At 38.1% G+C, this 23,082-nt stretch overlaps 1 protein-coding gene across 1 annotated transcript; it reads right to left on the reverse strand.

Moving 5' to 3' along the window:
* Positions 1 to 404: 404 nt before the first annotated feature.
* RNF182 (ring finger protein 182) lies at positions 405 to 3,544 on the reverse strand. Its single transcript, XM_046640405.1, has one exon. It carries the CDS (start codon positions 3,341 to 3,343, stop codon positions 2,600 to 2,602), a length of 744 nt encoding a protein of 247 aa, XP_046496361.1. The 5' UTR covers positions 3,344 to 3,544; the 3' UTR covers positions 405 to 2,599.
* Between the last annotated feature and the right edge of the window lie 19,538 nt (positions 3,545 to 23,082).

Raw genomic sequence — 23,082 nt, forward strand, 5'->3', positions numbered from 1 at the left:
TCAGGTAATTTTTAAAATTTGCCCAGATCACACAAGGTTAGTGATTCCCCAACTGAAATGGATTCTATTTGGCTGAGCAGCTAGGCAAACTCCAAAACAGTCACATTAAAACCAAAATATTTATTTATAAAGATTAAAAACGTTTTCGTTTAAGCTTCCATAATTTTTATCCCCTGCTTTTTTAAAAAAAAGTATGGAGGTCCTTCAGGAGTGGGATAAGTTCGATCAGCTTTGTCGTGTGATCTGCATGTGATCAAGGCATTAGCATAATCAACGTTTCTGAAAGCTCTCGCTTGCAGTTACCTAACGTTAATAGAGGTCCAAAGTAATAACTAAATCTCAACCACGAGAGAAATACAACTTCTGGTTTAGAAATAATAACAATTTAATGGACAAACAAAACATTATCACAGTGAATAAGACATTGAAGCACGGTCCTTTCTTCATTCAACAGCATGAAGAGTTTTTTGTTGTCATACATTTAAAACTCTTTAAAACCAAATTAACTTAACTGGCAGCTGTTAAAAAGACTATCACAATAAACAGAGAGACACAAATTTAGCACTGCAGACATTTTACAAATAAGCAAAATACATAGTACCCATGTCCAGAGCTTTCTAGAAATCTCATCATAGGATAAGTCACCAGTTTATCTGATGTTACATTTCAGACAAAATGAACATTTCTAAAAACCTTATAAATATATAAATCCAAACCACAAAACATCTCCTAAATATTATATTTACTCTAAGTACAAACGGATTTTTGGAAATTGCATTCACAATACTATCTAAACTAGATTTTATGAAATCATAAATGTATTTAGCTGTATCTTGGGGCTTAAACTCATTGGGCCACATCCCACATATACATTCCCGTCATACTCACCTTGGGTGTACATATTCCCAAAGTTACTAGTTATACAATTAAAATCAAACCACTATTCTAGAAATGTATTAATTTTTCCTGAACAAGGAGATTGGAACTGGGTCCCCTGTAACTATATCACAAATAAATGTCTCAACACAAACAAGTTAAATAGTCATAGTAATGCCCCTTTCTAAGAGTTATAAGTATTTTAATGTTAATCATCAGTAATGGATTTTAGAGACTAAAAAGCTTTTTTTTTTTTTGGCCTAGTTTCTGTGGATATTCTATTCCCTCAAACCTAAAATCTGCTAAACAATTTCTCTCATAAATATATACATTCAGCTTCTCCTACATCATGAAAAGAAGTTCACCACCTCAAGTCACAAAGCTTATGCTTTTATCCGAAATAAACCATGTAAGAACTTGAATCCATTTTAAAACGGTCTTAAAAACAACAGGGATTGCAACACGTTAAGCTGCACTCTGCCACCTTCATTTTACTTCCTTGAAGGGTCTTTCCGAGCTGGGCGTCAGCTTTGTGTGTTTCTTGCCCACCTTTTGGCCTGGCCTACTGCGACACAGTTTTGCACATAAACCGAAACCATTACGTTTTGGGACAACTCAGGACAGCACAGCAAAATACTGAGGCTCTCAGCCCTTCAAACTGTGAGCTAGGACATCTCAATAATTGTTTCTGGGTTTCCACGGCCGCAGTTTCCCCAAAATTGTTAGGATTAAGTTAAATAAGTCCATAATAGAACTTAAAACACAACAGGAAAAAATAAAACCCTCATAAACTTATAGAACTAATTTAAACGGAACCTCATTCAGGATAAGGAGTGGGGCTGGTTGAACAACGCAGCTTAAAAAAAAAACTAAACTAAGCTGTTTTAAGGAAAGACTTAAACGAAGATTTCCATGAACAATAACTGCTCTGTGGGAATTTCGGAGAAGACTGAGGAGACAGGAAAATAAATCTGGAGGAAAGGGTGTGTCTCAAAGACAAGTGGCCATATTCTGTCATGGAGTTTACTGTGATGCAAATTCCTCAGTGTTTTTAATTCTCTTTAGTAGTGCGGCAAAACAGGTATTCAATTGAAACCACACAAGGGCATGAGGACGAGTTTCCTCCTGGCAAGGGAGCATGGGCAAAGGGAACCAGCACCTCAACTGGAGTAGCAGATAGCAGACCACAGAGAGCAACATTAACTTTAGAGACAGAACACGTGAAGAGGACTCAGGGGTGCTCCAACAATGAGGGGGGTGCACCCCTTTCAAACAGACGTGTCTTGGAATATTCTCCTCTTGTGTCCACCCTCCATCCTAGACTATCACTGATTATGAGAAGAGGAATCAGTTCCTTCCTAACCTTCCACAAAGACCTCTCCTGTAGGCTAACACGCCTCGCCCCCGGAGTCTGTCCAGCAGAGCTGAGTGAAATCCTGCTCTTTCTCTGGGAAGCCTCACAAGAAGAGCTCCATGCGGGCCCAGCTCATACATTTTTGCCTCTTCTTCGCTAACACCTAAGCAGAAATGAACATTATTACTTCCAGCATACAGGAAAACCAACTGAGTCAACATTTTGATGGAAAACAGACTACAAACGTATGGCCGATGGCTTTGCGAATGTCATGGACGCTAATCGTAGAGAATACAAAAGAAAATAAATGATCAATTACCTAACTTCAAACACGTCAAATGTACGTCAAATTCTTAGTTTGCATATCGATTAAGAAGAAGGTGTCATACAGTCTAGAAATTCATGACAAACACACTGGCAAAAACCATACACCATAAGAATAACAAGGCTCGAAGGGACGAGGCTGACAAAGACGACCCCAAGGGTGACTTTCTTAGATACCAGTAAGTAGATCCCCAAGGGTAAGGAGCTGAAGTACAGCAAACCTAGCAACCAAACTAACACCCGGACGGATGTCTGAAACAGCAGGGAGGTACAGTTCCACACAGTCCAATTGTGGGACACAGTAGTAACAGAGTCGAAACTTGCAGGCCTGTAAAATTCTACCACGGGAGTGGAGCTCAGAGACGGGGAGCTCTCTCTCTGCACCTCCATGATGGTGATAACCAGGCAGTTGGAGGAAGTGTGAGAAGGGCTGACGAGAGAGGCCAGCCTCTTGGGGGTCAGCAGCAGCTCGGTGGGGTTCTCTGGCAGGCACTTCTTGCCTTTGCCTCCACAAGTCAAGTTTACAAGGATGTTGTTGTCATCGGGCAGGCTACTAACTTCGTCATCAGGCAGGCACGTCTCGAACCTGCAGAAAGGACAGACGATGACGCCTTGGGGGGAATCCCCAAAGTCTATGATCTTGTAGAGGCATTTGGCACACACCCTGTGACAACACTCCAGCACTTTGGGTTTCCTCTGCTTCAGATTGTATCGATTATAACAGATCTTACACTCGAGCTCGTCAGACCCCTGAGACTCTGCGGCATCTTCTGGCGGTTGACTCGCCATCTTGAATTACTACACAATCTTTGGCCAGATGTCTCGTTGAAGAACGACTTCGGTTACGGTGTCCCGCTGAATGTCACATCATCCAAATCAGGCAGAGGTGCAAAAAGGCAGGAAAAGGAGTGACAGAGACCAGAAATCTTCCAGGCATTTTCAACTTCTACACATAACTCTCGGTTTCAAACGCATATTAAAAAAGGCCACATGAAGGTCTGCAAAGGAAAAGAGAGATTCTAATATGGTGAACAGTTCTACTGAAAAGTGCTTTACGGAATTTTCTCAGCCTCAACAATCAGAAGCAGTAGACATAAGAGGTTAAATACCCTTCATCTTTTCACACATTTCTGCCCCCAGGACAGGAAAGTGTTATCTCCATGCTTACTTAGCTTTTTCAGTCCACAAACAGGATAGTAAAGAAGGAATTAAGACTCCTAATGGTGTAAATACACTCCAGGGCACTGAGAGTGTGGCTACATATACAGATTTTCTCTCTGAAACTTGTAACAAATTCTGGTTTCTTTGAAAATAGAATGGGACACATACCAGAATAGATACATTTCCAACCAGTTGTCTAAATACCCTCAGTAGTCCTTAGGAACACACAAAAGAAGGGAAACCTTACGGTTAAATGTGCAAAACGTGTTTTCAGAAAGTACTTTGATAGAGATGAGAGCATATTTAAATACAGCAGACTATGCCCACCTTCTAGTGTAAAGAAACCTGTTACATGTGCCTTCAATATTTGACCATTCAAACTTTTTGTTTCGATGCTAGTCTTAAAAACTGTAGTTGTATACATAAATTCACTCAAGGAAGAATGAAGCATATGACAGCTGATATAGCATGATAAACAAGTCAAGTCTAATTCCCAAGAAAGAGAAGTAAACATGATAACACATGCACAGTCATATCTCGAAACACGAAGAACTGCTCCTGCAAGGCCATGGAGAAGTACTCAAAGTGCACCTGCTTGCCTACTTTATTTCATGCAAACTCTACAGGGAACAGAAAGCGTCATATAATCAGCAGTTCTTAACACTGGGCCTTAGTTGCTATTACTGGCTTTGGTCTAATGGCTGAAGGTTGATTTCAAGGGCACAGTCATTTCTCAACTATTAATACCAACAGAGGGGAGCAACAATATGGGAAATCTCCAAATAATTTTTATTTTGCTCTAATATATGTGATTTTTTGGTAGTAGATTTGTCTTAAATTATGTTTTGCTTGGAAAAATACCACAATGTACTTAAATTTCTGAGCATACCCCCAAGCAATAACAGCAGAAGGCTGCCATAACAGTTCTGACAAGTAGAGTGAAACTACGCTGGCATTTAAAATTTGCTATGGACCATATTGCCCTAACAGAGAAGAGGCAGTGGGTAGCTAAACTTGGATAATTTGAGAAATCATGAATTATTGGTTAGTGAAAGCCTATTATTTTCCTTTTTATTTATGACATAGCTAATTTTTAAGTTGACTTCATATATTGTAAGAATTATAATGGATACCAGTGGCAAGATACTCTTGGTGGGAAAAGGAAATCAATCAATAAATAGAATCTCTGGTGTCAGCCAAAAAACGTAGGCACAATTCAAAAAAATAGAGTTTACTGTATATGCATGCATGTATTTCAAAATTGCTACCATACACCAATTTCTATGTATCCACTCTTACACACAAAAAAGGACATACAGACACAAATATCAACTCTTCCATCCCTTTCCTTCCATGTGCCCTAAATATTTTCTTCATTCCTGATCCTGATCAGGTTACAGGTGCCCAAGTCATTGCAAAACATGACTTTACCTTGCCCACAATTCTACAAGGCTGGCTTTTTCTTCTCCTGTGGGATGAACACCTCCAGGATGATCGTCAAAGAATAAGAAAGTGTTCTCTCCCTGTCACCACTCCCAGTCCTAGCTAGCTTCACAGAATGGTCCCGAGCCCTGGGCAGGTCATTGGTGATCTGCTTACTGGACAGCTCCCATTCATTCAGCCCTCCTAGTAGCACACACAGACCAAAGGCCCAACCAAACTGAACATGTTATATTCTCTTTGCAGCCACCTTCCTACTCAGCCATAATACTCTCAACATTCCAGGCATACTGAAGCTGATAGTCATGATAGAATCCGCAGCAGTGATTGCCTCCATTGCCGTCAAAACACCTGATGTATGTGAAGTTGTGTGAAAAAGGAAAAGAAAGTATGTAAACATACATACAAAGACATTGGGAAAAGACAGAGTAAAATATTCAGTGAGGATAAATAAGCAAAATTACATCTAAAGACACAGAATGCCAGAGTATACATACAGAAACGCCAACAAAAGGCTTACGTGTAATGAAACTAGACCCTACCTTACACCACTCACAAAGATTAACCTCAAATAGATTAAACACTTGAATGTAAGACTGGAAACCAAAATACTCCTAGAAGAAAACAGAAAAAAGCTCCTTGACCTGGATCTCGGCAATGACTTTGTGGATATGATATCTAAAGCACAAGCAACGAAATAAAAAATAAACAAGTGGGACTATATCAAACTAAAAAGCTGCACAGCAAAAGAAATGATCAGCCAAACAAAAAGGGAACCTATGAGGTGGGAAAAAAATATTTGCAAACCATATATCTGATAAAGGTTTAACATCCAAAATATATAAAGAACTCAATAACTCAATAGCAAAAAAAAAAAAAGGTTCAAACTTTCAGTTATAAGATAAATAAGTACTAGGGATGTAATGTACAACATGATGACTGTAGTTAACTTTACTGTCTATTATATTTGGAAGTTGTTAAGAGAGCAAATCCTGAGTTTTCATCACAAGGAAAAGAATATATTTTTTCTTTTTCTTCTTTTTTTTTATATCTAGATGAGAATGATGGATGTTAACTAAACTTATGGCAATCATTTCACAATATCTGTAAGTCAGGTCATTGTGTTTGTTAGAAAAGAGACAACCGGTCCAAAATGGAGTCACATGTGCTAAGTGCATTTCACCCAACTGAAACCTAATACTCTAACCTCATTGCAGCCTCAACCCCCCCCCAGGAATGTAATCTTAACCAGTCCATCTGGAATTTCCTGGTCAGCAGTAGTGAGATAATCCACCTTATAGAACCCTTCCATCCCCCAAAGAAAGATAAGATAATCTACTTTATGCCAGTCCCTGCCTCCTTCTGTCTATAACAGCCTTTCATTCTATGCAGCTCTTTGGAGCTCCTTTCTATTTGTTAAATAGGATGCTCCCTGATTAATGAATCGTTGAATAAAGGCCAATTTGATCTTTAAATTTACTCAGTTGAATTTTGTTTTTTAATAGATTTGGTGGCACCTAAGGAGACTTCTGACGGCTTCAGAGACAATAAGAAACACGGGCATGGTACTCCACAGCCCTTTGGGTTCACTGTCTTTCTTGTCATTTCCAGAGGCGGTGAGTAAGCTCCTCTTGGTTCTGAACACCACTCTCTTTGCATCAAGCTCCTGATCTAATTGGCCTTCCAGCGCAGGGCTTACCAAGTCAGCTTGAGCAGGCGGATGGTTCTACCCAGAACCTGAGTCCCTAGCCCTCGGTTCAGTTCCCAATATCCCAATACCCTCAGCTTTGATTCTGTCCCTAGGTCCATGTGGGAACTGTCGGTGGCAGATCTCAGTTCCCCATTTATGTGGAGACCCCAGTCTGCAACCCCATTTGTTGAGATGTGCTGAGTCAATCCTTTCCTAAGCCTAAGGTTCCACCATGGGAACTGGTGCTGGTGCACACAAGGCCTTCTCTTGGCCAGTCCATAGTAACATCCCTTGGTTACTACTGATATGTTAAGGCGCACATGTTTGTTTGGTTTGTCTTGTGTAGATAAACAACGTATGTGTAGATAAACGTATTGGGGATCTCAGAAGCCAAACAGCCACAAAAATTGGTAGGCACAAGTCAAGCATTTCAAAGCTGTTATAGCACTCACCACCCAACCCAAAGACTCCCGTGTTAGTGTGAGTTGGTCACCGAATGGATTAGATTGACATTAGGCCACCTGCTAACCTAAAGAAATTTCTGTGCAATGAGGTACACTGTAAAAGATCCAGTGACATGTCCCTTTTAGGTATTAGTCTGGTCCTGAGGGACCCAAAGGTTTAGCTAAATAAATAAATAATTTAAAAAATGTAATTCTTAAATTACAAAGAGTTGAGCACACCACCTTTTGGGACACTTGCTCATTTTATGTCTAAGAACTATGGTCCCAGAAGCTCTAAATATCTACAAAAACAGCAAAATCTGACTGTGTCCTGAGAGTCTTGCTTGGTAACTGTCCTATGGCTGGACAGAAATGTGGGTTCCACCCCTATCTGCAGCTAGAGATGGTTAGACAGAAAATGTGGGTTACACTCCATTTTGCAGCCGGGGCCCTATCAAACCACAGCCAGTCCTCAGGAGAATTACAACCTAGAATTGCAATAGCCACTATGAGGAACGTTCCAATTAGGTAGGATCACTTCAGAAGCGCATTTAAAAGCAAGGGCTCCCAAATTAAACAAACAGAATGAGACACCTCTTTTAATTGGTACTCAGAAGCTTCCAAAGGCTTGAAAATTCCAAAATAGCTTTATTGAAAGATTTGTTGCAAAAGGCTAATTTAAAAAATTAAAGACACAAGAGGTACCTAAAACAAAAGATAAGACTGATGTAATTCCTACTGCTTCCCTCTATCCTCCTTTATTTGAGCACTCATTCTTGTAATCCTTTTATCCAAATAGCCTTTCCATTCTGAAGAGACTATTAAACAGTTACCTTTAAAATAAGACCATCTGAGGCTTCATGCGATCCTCTTCAAATATCTTTCACTCCTTAGGCAAAGGACAAACTAACGGGCATACTTAAAGAATTTCTTAAACCCAGGGAGGATTCTCAAAAGTTTTTCTGTAAAGGGATTACCTCCTGAGATTAGTGGATAGATAAAAAGGCAGAAAACAAGATGGGAGGTCACTGGTCTGACTGAACTTGTGACCACAGCTGATATTCAGAGCCTAATACAAATTTTTTTTAGGTCTTCTCCCCTAAGCTAAAATAAAACTATGTACCCAGAGGGAAAGAAAAGCCTTCTGAAGGCTTTGTGAAACGGTTTACTAAAACATTCCAAAGGCAAAGAGCTCTAAATCCAGAACATAGAAATCTTTTGATTTCCATCTTCGTTAGAAATCTTCTCCCTGATAGAAAAAAATAAAGCAGCAGCAGCAAATTAAGGATATTGTAGTTGGACGGGTGGATCAACTATGACATCATTTAGGCTGCAATCCACTTCTTTGAGGAAATGAGAGCAACTGTCCTTACCTTACAAATCTCTGCAAAACTAGAAATGCAGCTCTAGGGTCAGTTCAAAGTTCACCTAACCCTTTTTATTATTCCCAAAACGTCCCCTATTTATCTTAAGAAGTTTGTAACCTGTATTCCTTCCCTGTGCCCCTGAGATGTAAATGTCAAGGTATAAACTTCAGGGAGGTAATTCTTATTAGAAGAAAAACAAACAGGGAAAAGGTCATTTGAAACTAAGATCAGAAAAACAACTTAGATCCAACTTCTTTCATAACTAGTGAGTTTTGTATTATTGTACCTGATTCACGGCAGCAATTTTAAAAACAAAAGCCATAAGGTCTCTGTTCGTGTCTGTCTGTATGTTTATGTGTGTCTACACACGTGTTGTAGATGTATGGCATCTTTCTACTTCCAGATGTTGTTGCCATAATTAATTTGTAAAAGAGCTCTATTTAATTGGCTTAAAGAAAATTAAGTGCTCATATAAACTGAATTCTCAGAAAGACAGAAACTAACCCAAATGAACTGCAGGTTCAAGTAATCTGGGAAAATACCCTGTATTAAAACTAGTTTAAGTTTGTTGGTTTAATTAATACAAGTATGTCTTTAGAGTTATCAGCATTAAATACAATACTTTTATTCTACCTAGGTAACTAAAGGTAAACGAGTTCATGTTATCTCTTACAAAATTTGTCAGCAAAAAAAAAGCTTGAGATAATGGTTGACTTTGTCTAGTGCCTCATGAGGTTTTTGTGGGTAGTCAAAACACAGTTGCTAGGAATAAGTAAATTGAATAGACGTACATAGGATAAGGATTTTTTAGGTGAACTTTTTAAATAGTTTCCCCAAATCTTTTTGGTAACCTGAAACTTTAAAGTTTTCCTAAGTTAAATTAAATAAGTTAAATTCATTGAATATCTAGATCATTGCCAAATAAGATAAAATACTGAAACATTAATTCTTGAATATAGATTTATCTACTTTTGGCTTCCTCTTACAGAAGGACTAAAGATATTTGGGTCTATTAGTAAACACATTTTGCGTCACACTGAAAAAGTTACTACAGGAAAGCATATGGTCCTAGAAATTATAAAATGTATTTCTAAATTTACCATTCCACAGAATGCTAATGTAAAAGAGAGTTCAGAATTGTTTATTTCTTTATTTTCACTAAAAGTTAAGGTTTTTAAGGGTTAAAAATTCTAATATATGTAATTAAAGCTACTAGAAATAATAAGACAGAAAACATCTCTGTATGCAAGAAAAGCAGGATATGTATTTTCAATAAGAAAAGTTATGAAGAATGGAAATACATTTTTTGAGGGAAAAGAAAGTAATTTCATCCTAAAGTGAGGCTGGTTACTTCAGAACAGGAAAGAGGAGAATAAAGGACAAATTAGATACAAAGTTGGGAAAAGAGAAAGAGATAGAGAATTTTACTTTGTGTGATCAATTTGGGTAAAATTATATGAATATATTATAAAGGTTATAAAATTAAGATTTCAAATCAGTAATGTACTCATGTAAAACTGGAACTTAATTTTCTTTCATCTGATAAAAGGACAAAGTTTTCTTGGACTACTGGTCTGCTCCTGATAAGAGATTGTGAAAGGTTTTTCTTTACCATTTAAGTAATCTGCCTAGAAAAACAAAGGCTCTGTGTGTTGTCAAAATAATTTCCTGTGTTATCTTTATGAAGTATTTTGATTATCTAAGAAAGCTGAGTCTTCTCTATTAAAAGAGTTAAGTTTTCCTTTTTTACGCCTATGCAACCTTCTATATTTGCCTGTGAAGTCTTTAGTTGTCACTATGGTTAAATGGATAACTAGGTATTGTTTCATAGTGACCTGTGATCCTGTTTGACCAAGTGTTTTAAAATCTTTTTATATTTTTGACAAACCTGCCCCAAATCAAATTCTAAATGAAGTCTTTTTGACCTCTAACTAACTTGGGGATTTTCCAGAGGACCCCTGGAACATCTCAAAAGATTTGTTTTCTCTCCTTATAAAAAGAGATGTTAAACTAATTAGGCTAATTTGATATGTTAAATTATATGGGAAGCATTGTCAAGTAAGAAGTAATACTAAGCCTTATTTATGGTGTATTTGTACAGGTATATGTCATAAGTGCTCCAGAAATTACACGAAATTCCTGAAAATCTGATATGCCCTAGTATAATGTTATCAGTCCTAATTCTGCTTATCTTAAAATGCTGCACATTACAGAAATAACCACATTTCCTGTCAATTCTACTGTAATCAACTCTTTAATCAGATCTTTAACAATGAGCATCTTTAAGTTTTCTCACAGTTGTTTTTATTCTGATGTTTTTACAAAAGTGTTCCTGCAAAAGTGCTTCATCTTTGAGGAGATTTATGAAAAGAACTTTGACAAACACAGGTTTCTGACAACTTTAAGATTATAAAACCAAACTGGGTAAGAATTTCTGAAACTAATGGAAAAACCAGACTCAAGCAGAACAGGTATTAATTACACAGGGTTGAACGAACTGGGGAGGATGATTATGACTTTTATGACTATTTGTTTGAAACATTGCTAGTTCTTTAATGTTTTACTTTTCCAGACTTAAGGAAACTTTTTCCCTTAAGCTATCTAAGACCTACAGCAATTTGGTAAAGCATACCTTCGTAAACAAAGATGAAACACATACTTTTCTCCACACCTGATCCTTCCAGAATTCAGAAAATCTTGAGTGTTATTTTCATGGCAATATGGTTAGTTATTTACATAAGTTGGATAAGAATCTGCTCTCCTTGTAACAAGACAGAATTGAAAAAATATTGGTTATATTAGCAAGGCTGTGACTAAACTGTCATATTTGAGAGACGTGCACAGACTCAGACGTGACCGGACAGTTTTAAGGAACTAAGGTTGAGTTTACAGAATCAGTAAAGCCCCTTGGAAAAATCAGCCTGGTACTTTGCTTACAAGGTTCCAACAAAGCAGTCTTAAAAAGAGCTTATATGGCCAATCACAATTCTGGCTGCACTTATATAAATAATCAGGCCAAGTTTAATGCAAACAGATAGATTTCACTGTGATTATCATTGGTGAAGGATGAGAGTGATTGTAGACAGAAAAATTATGCTTGCACCTCTGTCAATATTAGATTCTAATCATGTACTGATTCTAATCGCGTATTCTGAGGTTTGATATGGGGAATTACCTGCTTATAATAATCACAGTGGTTCCCCCGGCAAGCTTTATTCTCACAAAAGCTTTAAATGCATGTTTGCAGCCATTCATCACCAAGCGAATAATCTCCCGAAGACTGGAATGTCAAAGGAACAAAGAGAATGACCAACTTAAAAATGATGACTCTGAAGTCATGGCCTGTGAATGTATCACAGAGATTAAGCAAAAAATGTCATGACCTGTGAACACCACATGGAGGATGAACAAAAACCTTGAGCACTTCAGAGTGGGAGCTGGGAGTGGAGCTAATGCCTTAAATTTTGATCACATCTCTCAATCAAGCTGAGAGTCTGATCGAAAGGGGAAATTGTTAAAAAAAAAAAAAAAAGAGAGAGAGAGACAACAGGCCCCAAATGGAGCCACTTGTGCTAAGCCCACATCAGCAAACCAAAACCTAATACCTAACCTGACTGCAGTTTCAAGCTTCCCCAGGAACGTAATTTTACCCAGTCAGTCTGGAGTTCCCTGGTCAGCAGTAGTAATCTCTTTTCTCCTTGTCCCTGCCCCTTTCTGTCTTTAAAAGCCTTTCAGACTATGCAGTTCTTCAGAGCTCCTTTCTATTTGCCAGATGGGATGCTGCCCAATTCATGAATCACTGAATAAAGCCAACTTGATCTTTAAATTTACTCAGCTGAGTTTTGTTTCTTAACATGCATCACACCTTAAACTTAGTGTCATGTCAAGTATATCTCAATAAAACTGGGAAAAAGTGAAAATTTTAAAAAGGCTTATGTGTATGTGAGAACACATTACATTGTCAGCATTTGACAATCAGCTTAATTTATTAATACCTTCTGTACCAAGCTTCCAATCATTAGAAGAGGAGCAGGAATGTTCTATGTTGGGCCAGCCACAATTTGTAGTTTATAATTCTATGAACATAAATTGTTTGCTTAGACAGTAATGAGCTATTATTTAAAACAAAGCTTTCCTTTTTCACAAAAACGCTCTATCAGACCTTTGAATATGTTAAGATATAGTGTTGTATGGTCATAATGTTCATATTTATTAAAATTCATATGGGGGCTTCCCAGTAACATGTAAAGAAAATACTAAATGCTCAAATATACAATCAAAAAGATACCTACTTTAATTCTAAGGCCAACTCTAGCAAACCCACTCCATCAGCTGGAAGCACTGCGTCAAGTCCTGCCTGTGAGAGGGGGACTTCTGGGCAGGACTGGCTGAGAGCCCTGTAGCAGCCCTGGAGAATGCAGCCAGCACAAACATTCCTTCCTGGAAGGGCATAAAACGGCACAGGGATTGTTCCTCTTGGGGAGCTGGGACCAACTGCTGGAGTTCTTAATAAATACTTCATCTGTCTCATTACGACTCTAAGGTCCCTCAAAGAACTCAAATAATAACCTAAAATCTACAACTTTACAGGGTTATGATTAGTTGGAGTTGCTATCTGGTCCTCTAAAGGATGCACTTTCCAGCCTGTTCCCACCCTGCCTTCATTACATAATTACGGACAACAATTATGATGTTGAGTCAAAGAAGCCAGATCCAACGAGTACATATTATACGATCCCATTTCTAGAAAGGTCCAAAAAACAGGCAAAACTAAGCTGTCGAAAGGCTGCAAGTTTGGGTGGTAAAACTAAGAAGAAAAGCCAGGAAATGATTAGCATAAAAGTCAGGATAGAGATGCCTTTGAGGGGACTGAGTTGGGGGTTGGGGGGAAGGAGGCACAGAGCAGGCTCCTGAGAGGCTGACAAGGTTCTCTTTCTTGACCTGGCTGGTACCTACAAGTGCTGACTTTGTGTTATACCATCAGGCAGTACATTTTTCTGCACTGGTGTTATCCTTCACAGTAAAAATTACTAAAAAAATCCGTGGCTAAATACTTTAGCTATTTTGATAGCCCAGGTTTTTCTGACAATGGATATTTTGGATCAATATATTATTTTTCCCTCTACAATCTCTAAGTTCATTAATTTTTTGCGAAAAGTTGAAATGTCATTTATTTATCAACTATATCTTCAGGCATTACTAGAAATCAGTATTAAAAGAGATAGAATCTTTAAGAGGAGTGAGTCTGGAGCATTCCTTGATGAGAACAACAACTGCTAAAAGTCAGTCTCACCAGACAGAGGGGAAGGAATCCAGCATACTAAAATTGCCTTAAAAATAACGACACGCAATTACATGAGGGGATGGATGTGTTACCTAATCTTATTGTGGTAATTCTTTCATAATATATACATGTTATATACATGTATCAAATCATCATGTTGTACACCTTAAACTTATACAATGTTCTATGTCAATTATATCTCAATAAAGCTGGGGAAAAAATAAATACAAAAGATTTTTTCCCTAGAAAAATACATATTCAAACATATGAACCTAGTATTCCTTATTAAATCACTTAAGTCTTTAATCCTTTTACACATCAGCTGAGGTAGGAATATACAAATAGATAATTACCTACAGTAATTCTTACAAATCAGCTCGAGCTATTGGACAAATGACTCTTCACTTCCCTAAACGTATAGTTCTTACTATCTGACTCAAATCCACTTCCTCCACTTCTCAATTCCTTTGATATTGAAGATGCAAACTTGGCTTGGATTTTGAAGCAAAGTCCCTTCAGTGGACATCTGTTGTTTTGTCTACCTGGATCTTTTTTTCTCCTCCAGATCACTCTGTTCCCTTCCCAACTGCCAAGGTTTCTTTGGGGAAGTGTTTCCCACTCACTCAGATGACGTGATTGTGGTCGGCTGTGTGCACCTCCCTTCCCTCCAAAGGTGTGGATTTCTGACGCAGGCCCGGCTGATCACAGCACTCCATCATCCCCAGCTCATGGGGATTAGCCTGGCTGGGCATGTGACTCAAACCAGGCCTGTCAAAGTTCCTTCCTAGGATTTTTTATTATTATTTGAAGCTAGGGGAAGAGGGTGCATGCCAGGGGCCAGGGGAGGAAGCAGAGAACCAAAAAAAGATGAATTAAGGAACTGTCATGCCATCAAGGGGCAGAATAAGAGAGAATGAAGCCAAAAATAAAAAGAGAAGTAAAGGAAAGGAGGTAGAGATAGAGACAAAAGCAAAAGACAGACACCTGAGGAGAGCTGAACTGCATTTCTAGATCTAAACGTGTGAAGGCTTCTATGAGCCAATAAGTGCCCCTTTTTGCTCATGCTAGATTTTTGGTTGGATTTCTGCTACTTACAACACAAGGAGCCTTGATACACTTACCATGCTGTATTTGAGTTTGAGAATTTATTGTTTTTAGATCTAGGTTCCTACTTATTACTACAGAAATTATAAATAAATAATTGAATAAAACCACCCACAGCCAATAAGAATTCTTTTAAAATTTCATTTGCACGTGTACACATACATGCATGCACACACACATACAAATTTATATACATAAATATATAAATGTGATCATACATATTATTGTTTATTTATTAGTGGTCTGTGTGTGCGTGTGTTTTATTTGGTTAATTTCTCCTCTTCACTTCCTTCCACCCATATCAGCCTAAATACTAACCCCTACCCGCAGTGACCCATATTAACTACCTGGTGTGTTTTCTTCCATATATATTTCCAGGTACACAGATTTATCCATGTGCATATAATGACATACATAAGCACAATTTTTTTTCTAACTACTATATTATATTCAGTTTTCTGCATCTTGCTTTTCCCATTCAATAATGGCTCATGAAAAATCTCTCAATTCAACTGAATTTTTGCTTTTATATTCAACACTAAATTAATCTCCAGACTTTTGTACTCTATTGGGTTTTGTAACTAAATGTATGCTTATTTTACAAATGAATTAGGAACTTTTCATCATCTTCTGGAACGTTTAAATAATGATAAAATTATTTGTTTTCTAAAGATTACATAAAACTCAGCTGTAATTCCATTACCTTTTTTTTTTTTAAAGATTGGCATCTGAGCTAACAACTGTGGCCAATCTTTTTTTTTTTTTTCCTTCTGCTTTACCTCCCTCCAAACCCCCCCATACACAGTTGTATACCTTAGTTGCAGGTCCTTCTAGTTGCAGCATGTGGGACGCCGCCTCAACGTGGCCTGACGAGCGTTGCCATGTCCGCGCCCAGGATCCGAACCCTGGGCCGCCGCAGCAGAGCGCGTAAACTTAACCACTCAGCCATGGGGCAGGCCCCACCATTACCTTTTTAAACGATAAACCTTTAATCACTTTTCCAACCTCTTTTATGATACTGTCTTATTCAAATTTTCCACTTCTTTCTGGGTCAAATTTGGACATTTACATGTGGCAAGGAAATAATCCATTATTTCTGGTTTTTCAAATTTGTTGCGATACAGGTGAATGCAGTTACCTTTGTATCTTCTTTGAATCACTCCCGCATCTCTGATTATGTCCTTTTTCTCATTTCTAGTCTTGTCATTTTTTAACTCTTTATTAATTTCCCTAATCAAACACATAAATCTTTGTATCTATTTTATTATTTCAAAGAGCCAGCTATTAAATGTATTTATCCTTTCTGTTTTATTCCATTACTTCAGATCTTATTATTCCCTCTAATTTATTTTAGATTGTTTTGTCATTCTTTCTTCTCGTTTCATAATAAGAGTACATTTTGTCTTCATTCTTAAATAATGAAAACGTCCTATAAAGGCTGTAAAATTTCCACTGGCTACAGCTTTCACTCTATCCCATAGCTTCTGGAATAAATCATGCTTCTTTATTGATTTCTAGATATCTTGTAAATTGACTTTTGTTTTCTCCTTTGATTCAAAGGTTATAAAGAGTGTTTTTAAACTTCCAAATAGCAAAGTTTCTTTATTGCCTTTTGTTATTTATTTCTAACATTAGTGAATTACGATCAGAGAACAAGATCTATAAAAATCTCTTTTCCTTTGAATTTGTTAAGATCTTCTTTATGGTAAAGTACATGACCAAGTTTTGGAAGTAATCCAGAAAAGAATATTTTGTACGCAAGGAATGTAAGACCCTAGCACATCTATTAAATCTAAGTTTTTTATTTATTCAATCTCTCTATCTTAGGGGTCTGTAGAAGGTTAAGACACATTGAGACAATGAGAGAGGTTTATTAAAGTGTCTCATCATAACTATATTTGCATTTCTAATATTTTTGATTTACAGATTTAGTGGCTATGTTATTTTACATATACAGGTTTATTTATCCTCTTCATAAACTGTGCCTTTTTAAAAGCATTACATAATGCCTTTCCTTATCCTATTTATGCCGTTAACTTTAACACTACCCTATCCAAACCTAATATTGCTCGTTCTCTGACTCTGTATTTGCTTCAGATCCTTGTCCATACCTTTTATTTTTAACTTCTATCACTTTGTTTCAAGTGTTTCTTATAAACACCATATAACTGGCTTATGCTTTTTAATTCAGTTTAACAGTATTAAATTTTGAATGCGAAAATTCAGTTTATTCACATCTAGTGTAAAGACTGTTATATTTGAACTTATTCTTTCCTTCTCACTTGAGTTAACTGATTTAGAAAAATTTCCCCTGCCATTACCTCCCCTCATTGTGAGGTGTTCCTGATCAACTTTTTGTTTGATGCTTTTTGTTTGACACTCTTCTCGAGTATTTTTGTTAGAAAATGGGTGATGACATCTCTGAATTCGTACAGAACAGGAAATTTCCTTTACCCTGACAGGGAAATGGCAGCTTACTACGTATGCAATCTTTAGGCTTCTGGCGTTTTGTCTCTGTGGTCTACAGAAGTGAGTCCACCATCTCTAGCTTCTGTGTCATTGACGAGAAATCTCCTGCTAGTCTGATACTTCTTAATGGTAGGTAATCTTTTCTCTCTGCCTAGAAGCTTCTACGATTTTCTTTTTTATTCTTATCGAGTTCAAGAACTTTTCCAATATATACAGAGATGTCTTTTTTCACAAGTCTTGCTTCGAACTTGATGAGCCATTTGAATTTACAAACTCAAGTCTTGATCTTTAAGCTCAGAAAATTTGTTTCTTATACTTACTTAACTACGTATTGTCTTTCCTCCTTCTGTTCCTTTTTCTCCTCTGGCTCTCCTGTTACTTACATGTTATATTTCCTAGATCTATTCTCTCTTGTGATTTCCGTCCCTTTAGATTTTTGCTCTGTGCTTTCAGATTCTTCCACTTGACCCACCAGGCTACATCTCCTTCATTCGTTTACTAAAATGTTTGATTAGAAAATCATACATTTCACCTCTAGGAAGTCTTTTGGTGCTGAATTTAAATCTCCTTATGTTCTCTTACTATTTTTTGTCAGGTCGTCATCTGTCTCCAGCTGCCGCTCTATCGCATTACCATGTGTTCTGTGTGTTCTCATGGACTGCCTTCTCTTTGGCTGTGGTGCATTATTTCTCTTTGTCATACCACTGGTGTTCAGGCCTGACTGTTGCAGGACCCACATGACTGCACTTCTGTGAGTGGCGGGAGCACGGTGGTTTCTAGTCCTGGGATCTGGCAGTGTGACAGCAGGCAGGCGCCAGAGCCCTGCCAAGGCACCAGGAGGCAAGACTTTCTGCTGCGAAGTCTCCTCACACTCTCCCAGACTCCAAAGGACGCAGCCCAAGTGTTCATCTTCTCCTTGGTGTCTTGTGGGACACACACACACTCACACATGCAGAACAGGGTGAGCATGATTTTCAATTTCCCTCCCAGGAGTCCCCCAACCTCTGTAGGTCAAGCTCTTTATAGTATCCCATGCATTCTGATCCCCTCCTAGGACTCATCAGATGCCAGCCTTCAGTGCCAGCCCAGCCCCGGAAGAAAGCCCCCAGCTGTTCCTCCCTCACCCTCACCTTCCACAGAGCTCAGGGCTTCCCCTGCCCCCAGGGTCGGCCGGCTCCGGGAATGGTTTGGGTCAGGAGAGGCCAACGGGGTAGAATTGAGAACAGCAGGACAGTGAGCTGCTTTACCTCGCTCCTTCCCCGAATCCTCACCAACTGTAATTCCCGGATTTCTTTCAAGTATTTATCCAGATGAGACACATGGGAAGTTGTGGTAAGGGTTTAATTTGAGAACACTGGCAGTCCTAACCACGTTCAGTGACTAGTACATAAATAAAGTAAATAAAGATAGGAATCGAACTGATACTCATCCCTAAGCTCCTAACTATTCTTGAAATTCACTCTTTTTGAAATTCTCCCTTCTCCACATCCTTGTGTTTTCCTTCTTCTATAGCAAATTGCTAATCCCAAGAAGCCATAAACTTGACACCCAAGGGTATGTGACTCCCTGTGCTTTCTCCTTGGCTGTCCTTCCCAAATAGCACCTTTCACGTCCTATATTTTATTTCAGAAAGCTGTATTAGCACACACTAGTTATATCAAAAAGCCATTAGATAAAAATTCTTCATATTTTTCTATTTTAAAAACATTCATATATACTTTTAAAAACTTAGACTGTTTGGGGTCTTTCCTGTTTGGGTCTTCAGCTGCTTTGGGTTTTCTTCCTCGGTTTTTCATGATATAACTCTTCTATTTTAATTTTAAATTTATTAATAGATCATTTTACCTAAATATCCTATGCCCTTCCCTATCACGTATAGTAGATTGTTTGCAAATATGGCTGTAATAATTCTCCGCAGCCCTGCATGGCCTTTGCAATGTGACTCTCCCTTTATCCCATCAATGAGGGGAGGAATCTGCTTCCCCACCCCTTATATCTAGGCTGACGCTGTGACTTCTTTGACGAACAAAATAAAGTTGAAGTGTCAGAGTTCTGAACTCCGACCTCAGGGTGCCCTGCAGCTTCCGCTCTCGCTCTGTTGCAACCCAGGCTAGTCTCCCTGAAGATGAAAAATGAGAGAGAGAGAGAGAGAGAGAAGCCCAGACAAAAGCCAGCACCAACACCAGTCACGGAAGTGAGACCATCACAGACTGATCGGCCTCCGTTGAACCACCAGTGACTACAGCCATTTGAATGAACGACCCCAAGAGAGACCAGCAAAAGATTCGTCCCTACCTACAGAGCCCAGCAGAAAATGCTGATCCACAGAATCATGAGCAAATAAAATGGCTGTTGTTTGAGGCCACAAAGTTTTAAGGTGGTTTGTTGTGTAACAATAGATAACCAACACACCATGCTAAACTATCCCTTTTCAAACTAATCCAAGGCTAATCTCTGTCCAAAGAAATTACTGTCCTCATTTATCAATGGCCATCATTCCTACCTAAAAGACTCCCTTATGCTCTTTCAAACTGCTTAACCCTGCGGTTCTTGCAATTTTTGTTCATGTTAGGAAATTCTTGGTCAAAATACAATTTCAGTAGATTCTTCTGTATATAAACTTTTATAATTTTTATTATAACAACTTCTGCTAATTAAGAGAATCCCACCAAGAAGCTCAAAAATTTTAGGAACGTGGCATAACCTTCACAACAGTGAAGGGCAATTATAATCCCACTTGATAGATAGATGTGTAAAAGCCCATAGAAGGTAAACATTTTTTCCAACATTAAATAAGAAGTCAGCACAAAGAGGGTTCAAAAGCTGAGCTGTCACTGGGATGCTGTTTTTGCCCGTCCAGGGCTCTGTCTTGTGTGTGACTCCACTGTCCACATGAATTAATTTCAGACATCTCAGGGGGAGTTTAGTTTCTTCAAAGTACTTCTCATTCAGCTTCCAGTTAGCCTGAATCATGCTCAGAGTCTATCAACCACTTTAATTTGGCATTAACAGGACAGGTTACATTTTTCTCTTTATGAAACAGCAACAACTGCCAAGTTTCAACTCTCATTTCCTGGATCCTCCTCCCATCCTGGAAAATAAACAATATTAACATTGCTCTCTACATGACAAGACAATATATTTTAAAGGGCTCGCCAATAAAAAGACTGATATAAATTAAGGAATTGCCATTTCCATTATCTGGGGTTCCTGTTTTTAGAGACGGTGCTAAAGACTTGCTTCTATCTTTAATTTCTTTTCGTGCAAAATGGAACATCACTCTTCAAACATTTTCATTTCATGATCATCAGTTTTTATGACAGCCTACATTCTTTAACTAATAACTGCTTCCCCCAAAATATACGAAAGATTCTGGCATTGTAGCACCATTCTTCTTTGTGAATAACGAAGGCAGAACATTGGTTTTTAAGCTCAGCTATTGATAAGTGACATGCACTTGCCATCTCTCTAATGCCAAATCTCTCATTCCCAAAACCCTATGCTCCAAATCTTAGCATTCAGGGCATTTGAGTGTCAAGTTAAGCTTAGACCATACATGTGGCACCTACCCCTCAAGAAAGTCCAGCTTTTCCATCTAGAGATTCGTAAGTTGGCTTCCAGTGAGAGTTGGAAAAATTCATATTACTGTTAACAATTACTAATCACCAATATCCTGGTCTCAGTCCCAATTACCATAGTTTTCCCTTAGGGAACATCAACAATATTTGAACTTTTGTATAGCATGAGAATATCAGAATTGAGGTTTTTGCTATGCCTTTTCATTAAAAACAATCTTTCTTGCTTTTAATGAAAGGCTTTAACTTAGAAAACCCTAAAAGAATAGACTCAACAGATGCCAAGCTCTCATTCTTGAAGGGTCAACAGCTGACTCTAAATGGATTTAACCTGCAACATCAATAACCCATAATGGTTGCTTGGCAGCATACTGAGCACTGCCAGAAAACTTCCTTCAAAGATTAAAACTCTTTTAATCCGCAAGACCAAGCAATTTAATTTGATGGAGAATCATAATCTATTTACTAGACTACAGTCAAGTTAATGATCTAGAATTCTAGGCTATTAATTCTGGATGAGAGGCCACTATTTATATATGAAGGAGGGATTTATGATGCATCGTTTGCCAGCGGTTTTAAACCAATGAAAGTCCAGCGACAAGGGATAAAAAATAGGTACCCCTCACTCCACATCTGCAACCTCTGGACCTGGGATGTGCAGACAGGAGCATGACCATCACTTGCAGGCAGTCTGCAATGGAAGCACACAGGGTCTGAAACCAGGGGACCTAGATTTGCGGCCTGGCTCCAACACTGACTAGTTATACGATCTTGGACTAAGAGATAACACCTGCTTCACAAGGTTGTTGTGAGGATCCAAGGAAATCATATAGGTATAAATACTTTGCATACAAAAGCACTATATGGATGCCATTAGAAATTTAGAAACAATGTATCCATTGATAATTTTAAAGTATTTCAGCATTCTAAACTGGGAGTAGACATAAGAACATGCATCGAACACAGTATCAAAAGGTACACAGGTTTTCTGTCTACAGATAGAGCACCCAGTGAGTCAAGCATAATCTACCAATTTTGCAATATTGTAATAATCTCCACTACCTGATGAGTTGAGAGGGAAATTTCATTATTTCTTTTCTTGCTTATTCTATCTATATAGGGCACTAACAGATAATGTCTAAGTCTTCTAAGTTTAAATTGTTTGCTTGGTACCTTACTCTTTACTTGGAAGAGGAAAACAAAGATATAATTTTAAAAGATCACAGGTTAATAGGAATACATACTGTAAATTACATTACTAAAAGTGACTGAGTCCTTTCCCATTAGACAAATCTCTTTGCTATTAATGCCTTCCTCCATAATTTCCCTTGGCCAAAGTTTCATAAAATTCTTTAACCATATCAAGAAAGAATAAAATGTCTACAGAAACTAACAGGTGATTTCACTGTTTCTACAGTTTCAAACTTAAGGAGAAGTGGGTTAATTCCTTTGATGCTGATTTCACTAAATGAAACTAATACTACAATACGCACATTCAAATATTCTCTATGACAAACCACTGTAACTGCCTTTTTCTTTTGGAAGACAGAGGTAATAGACACACTGGTCAAAAACGTACACAATTATACTCCTGAGGCCATGGCTAAAAAATCACAGACTTTCAATATATTTTTATCAACACATTAGCAATTGATAGGAAAGTCATATTCTACTGCTATAGAAACTCACCTAAAGGGGAACAGTTAGATTTTAATCCTTGATAGACTTATAACGCGGCCTTCTTTTGATACTATCTCCATCATTTAATCATTCAACAAGTATTCACTTAATGCCTGTTATGTATCAGGCTATGTGCTAGATGCTGGCGAGGCAAGGACACATAAGATGAGACTTCTGAAGGCAGAAGTTGATGCTGAAGGTAAATGGATCCTTTTCTGCCCTTATCCTGTTTCACCTCTCAGGAGCTTTCTACCCAATGACCACGCGTGTCCTCCTGAAACTCTCTTCTCATCATTTCTGTGATGTCACACTTCT

Source organism: Equus quagga, chromosome 15 (assembly GCF_021613505.1).
Source record: "Equus quagga isolate Etosha38 chromosome 15, UCLA_HA_Equagga_1.0, whole genome shotgun sequence".
NCBI lineage: Eukaryota > Metazoa > Chordata > Mammalia > Perissodactyla > Equidae > Equus > Equus quagga.

Excerpts from the sequence above, each read along its gene's own strand:
- RNF182 (XM_046640405.1), bottom strand. The coding sequence starts at position 3,343 with ATGGCGAGTCAACCGCCAGAAGATGCCGCAGAGTCTCAGGGGTCTGAC.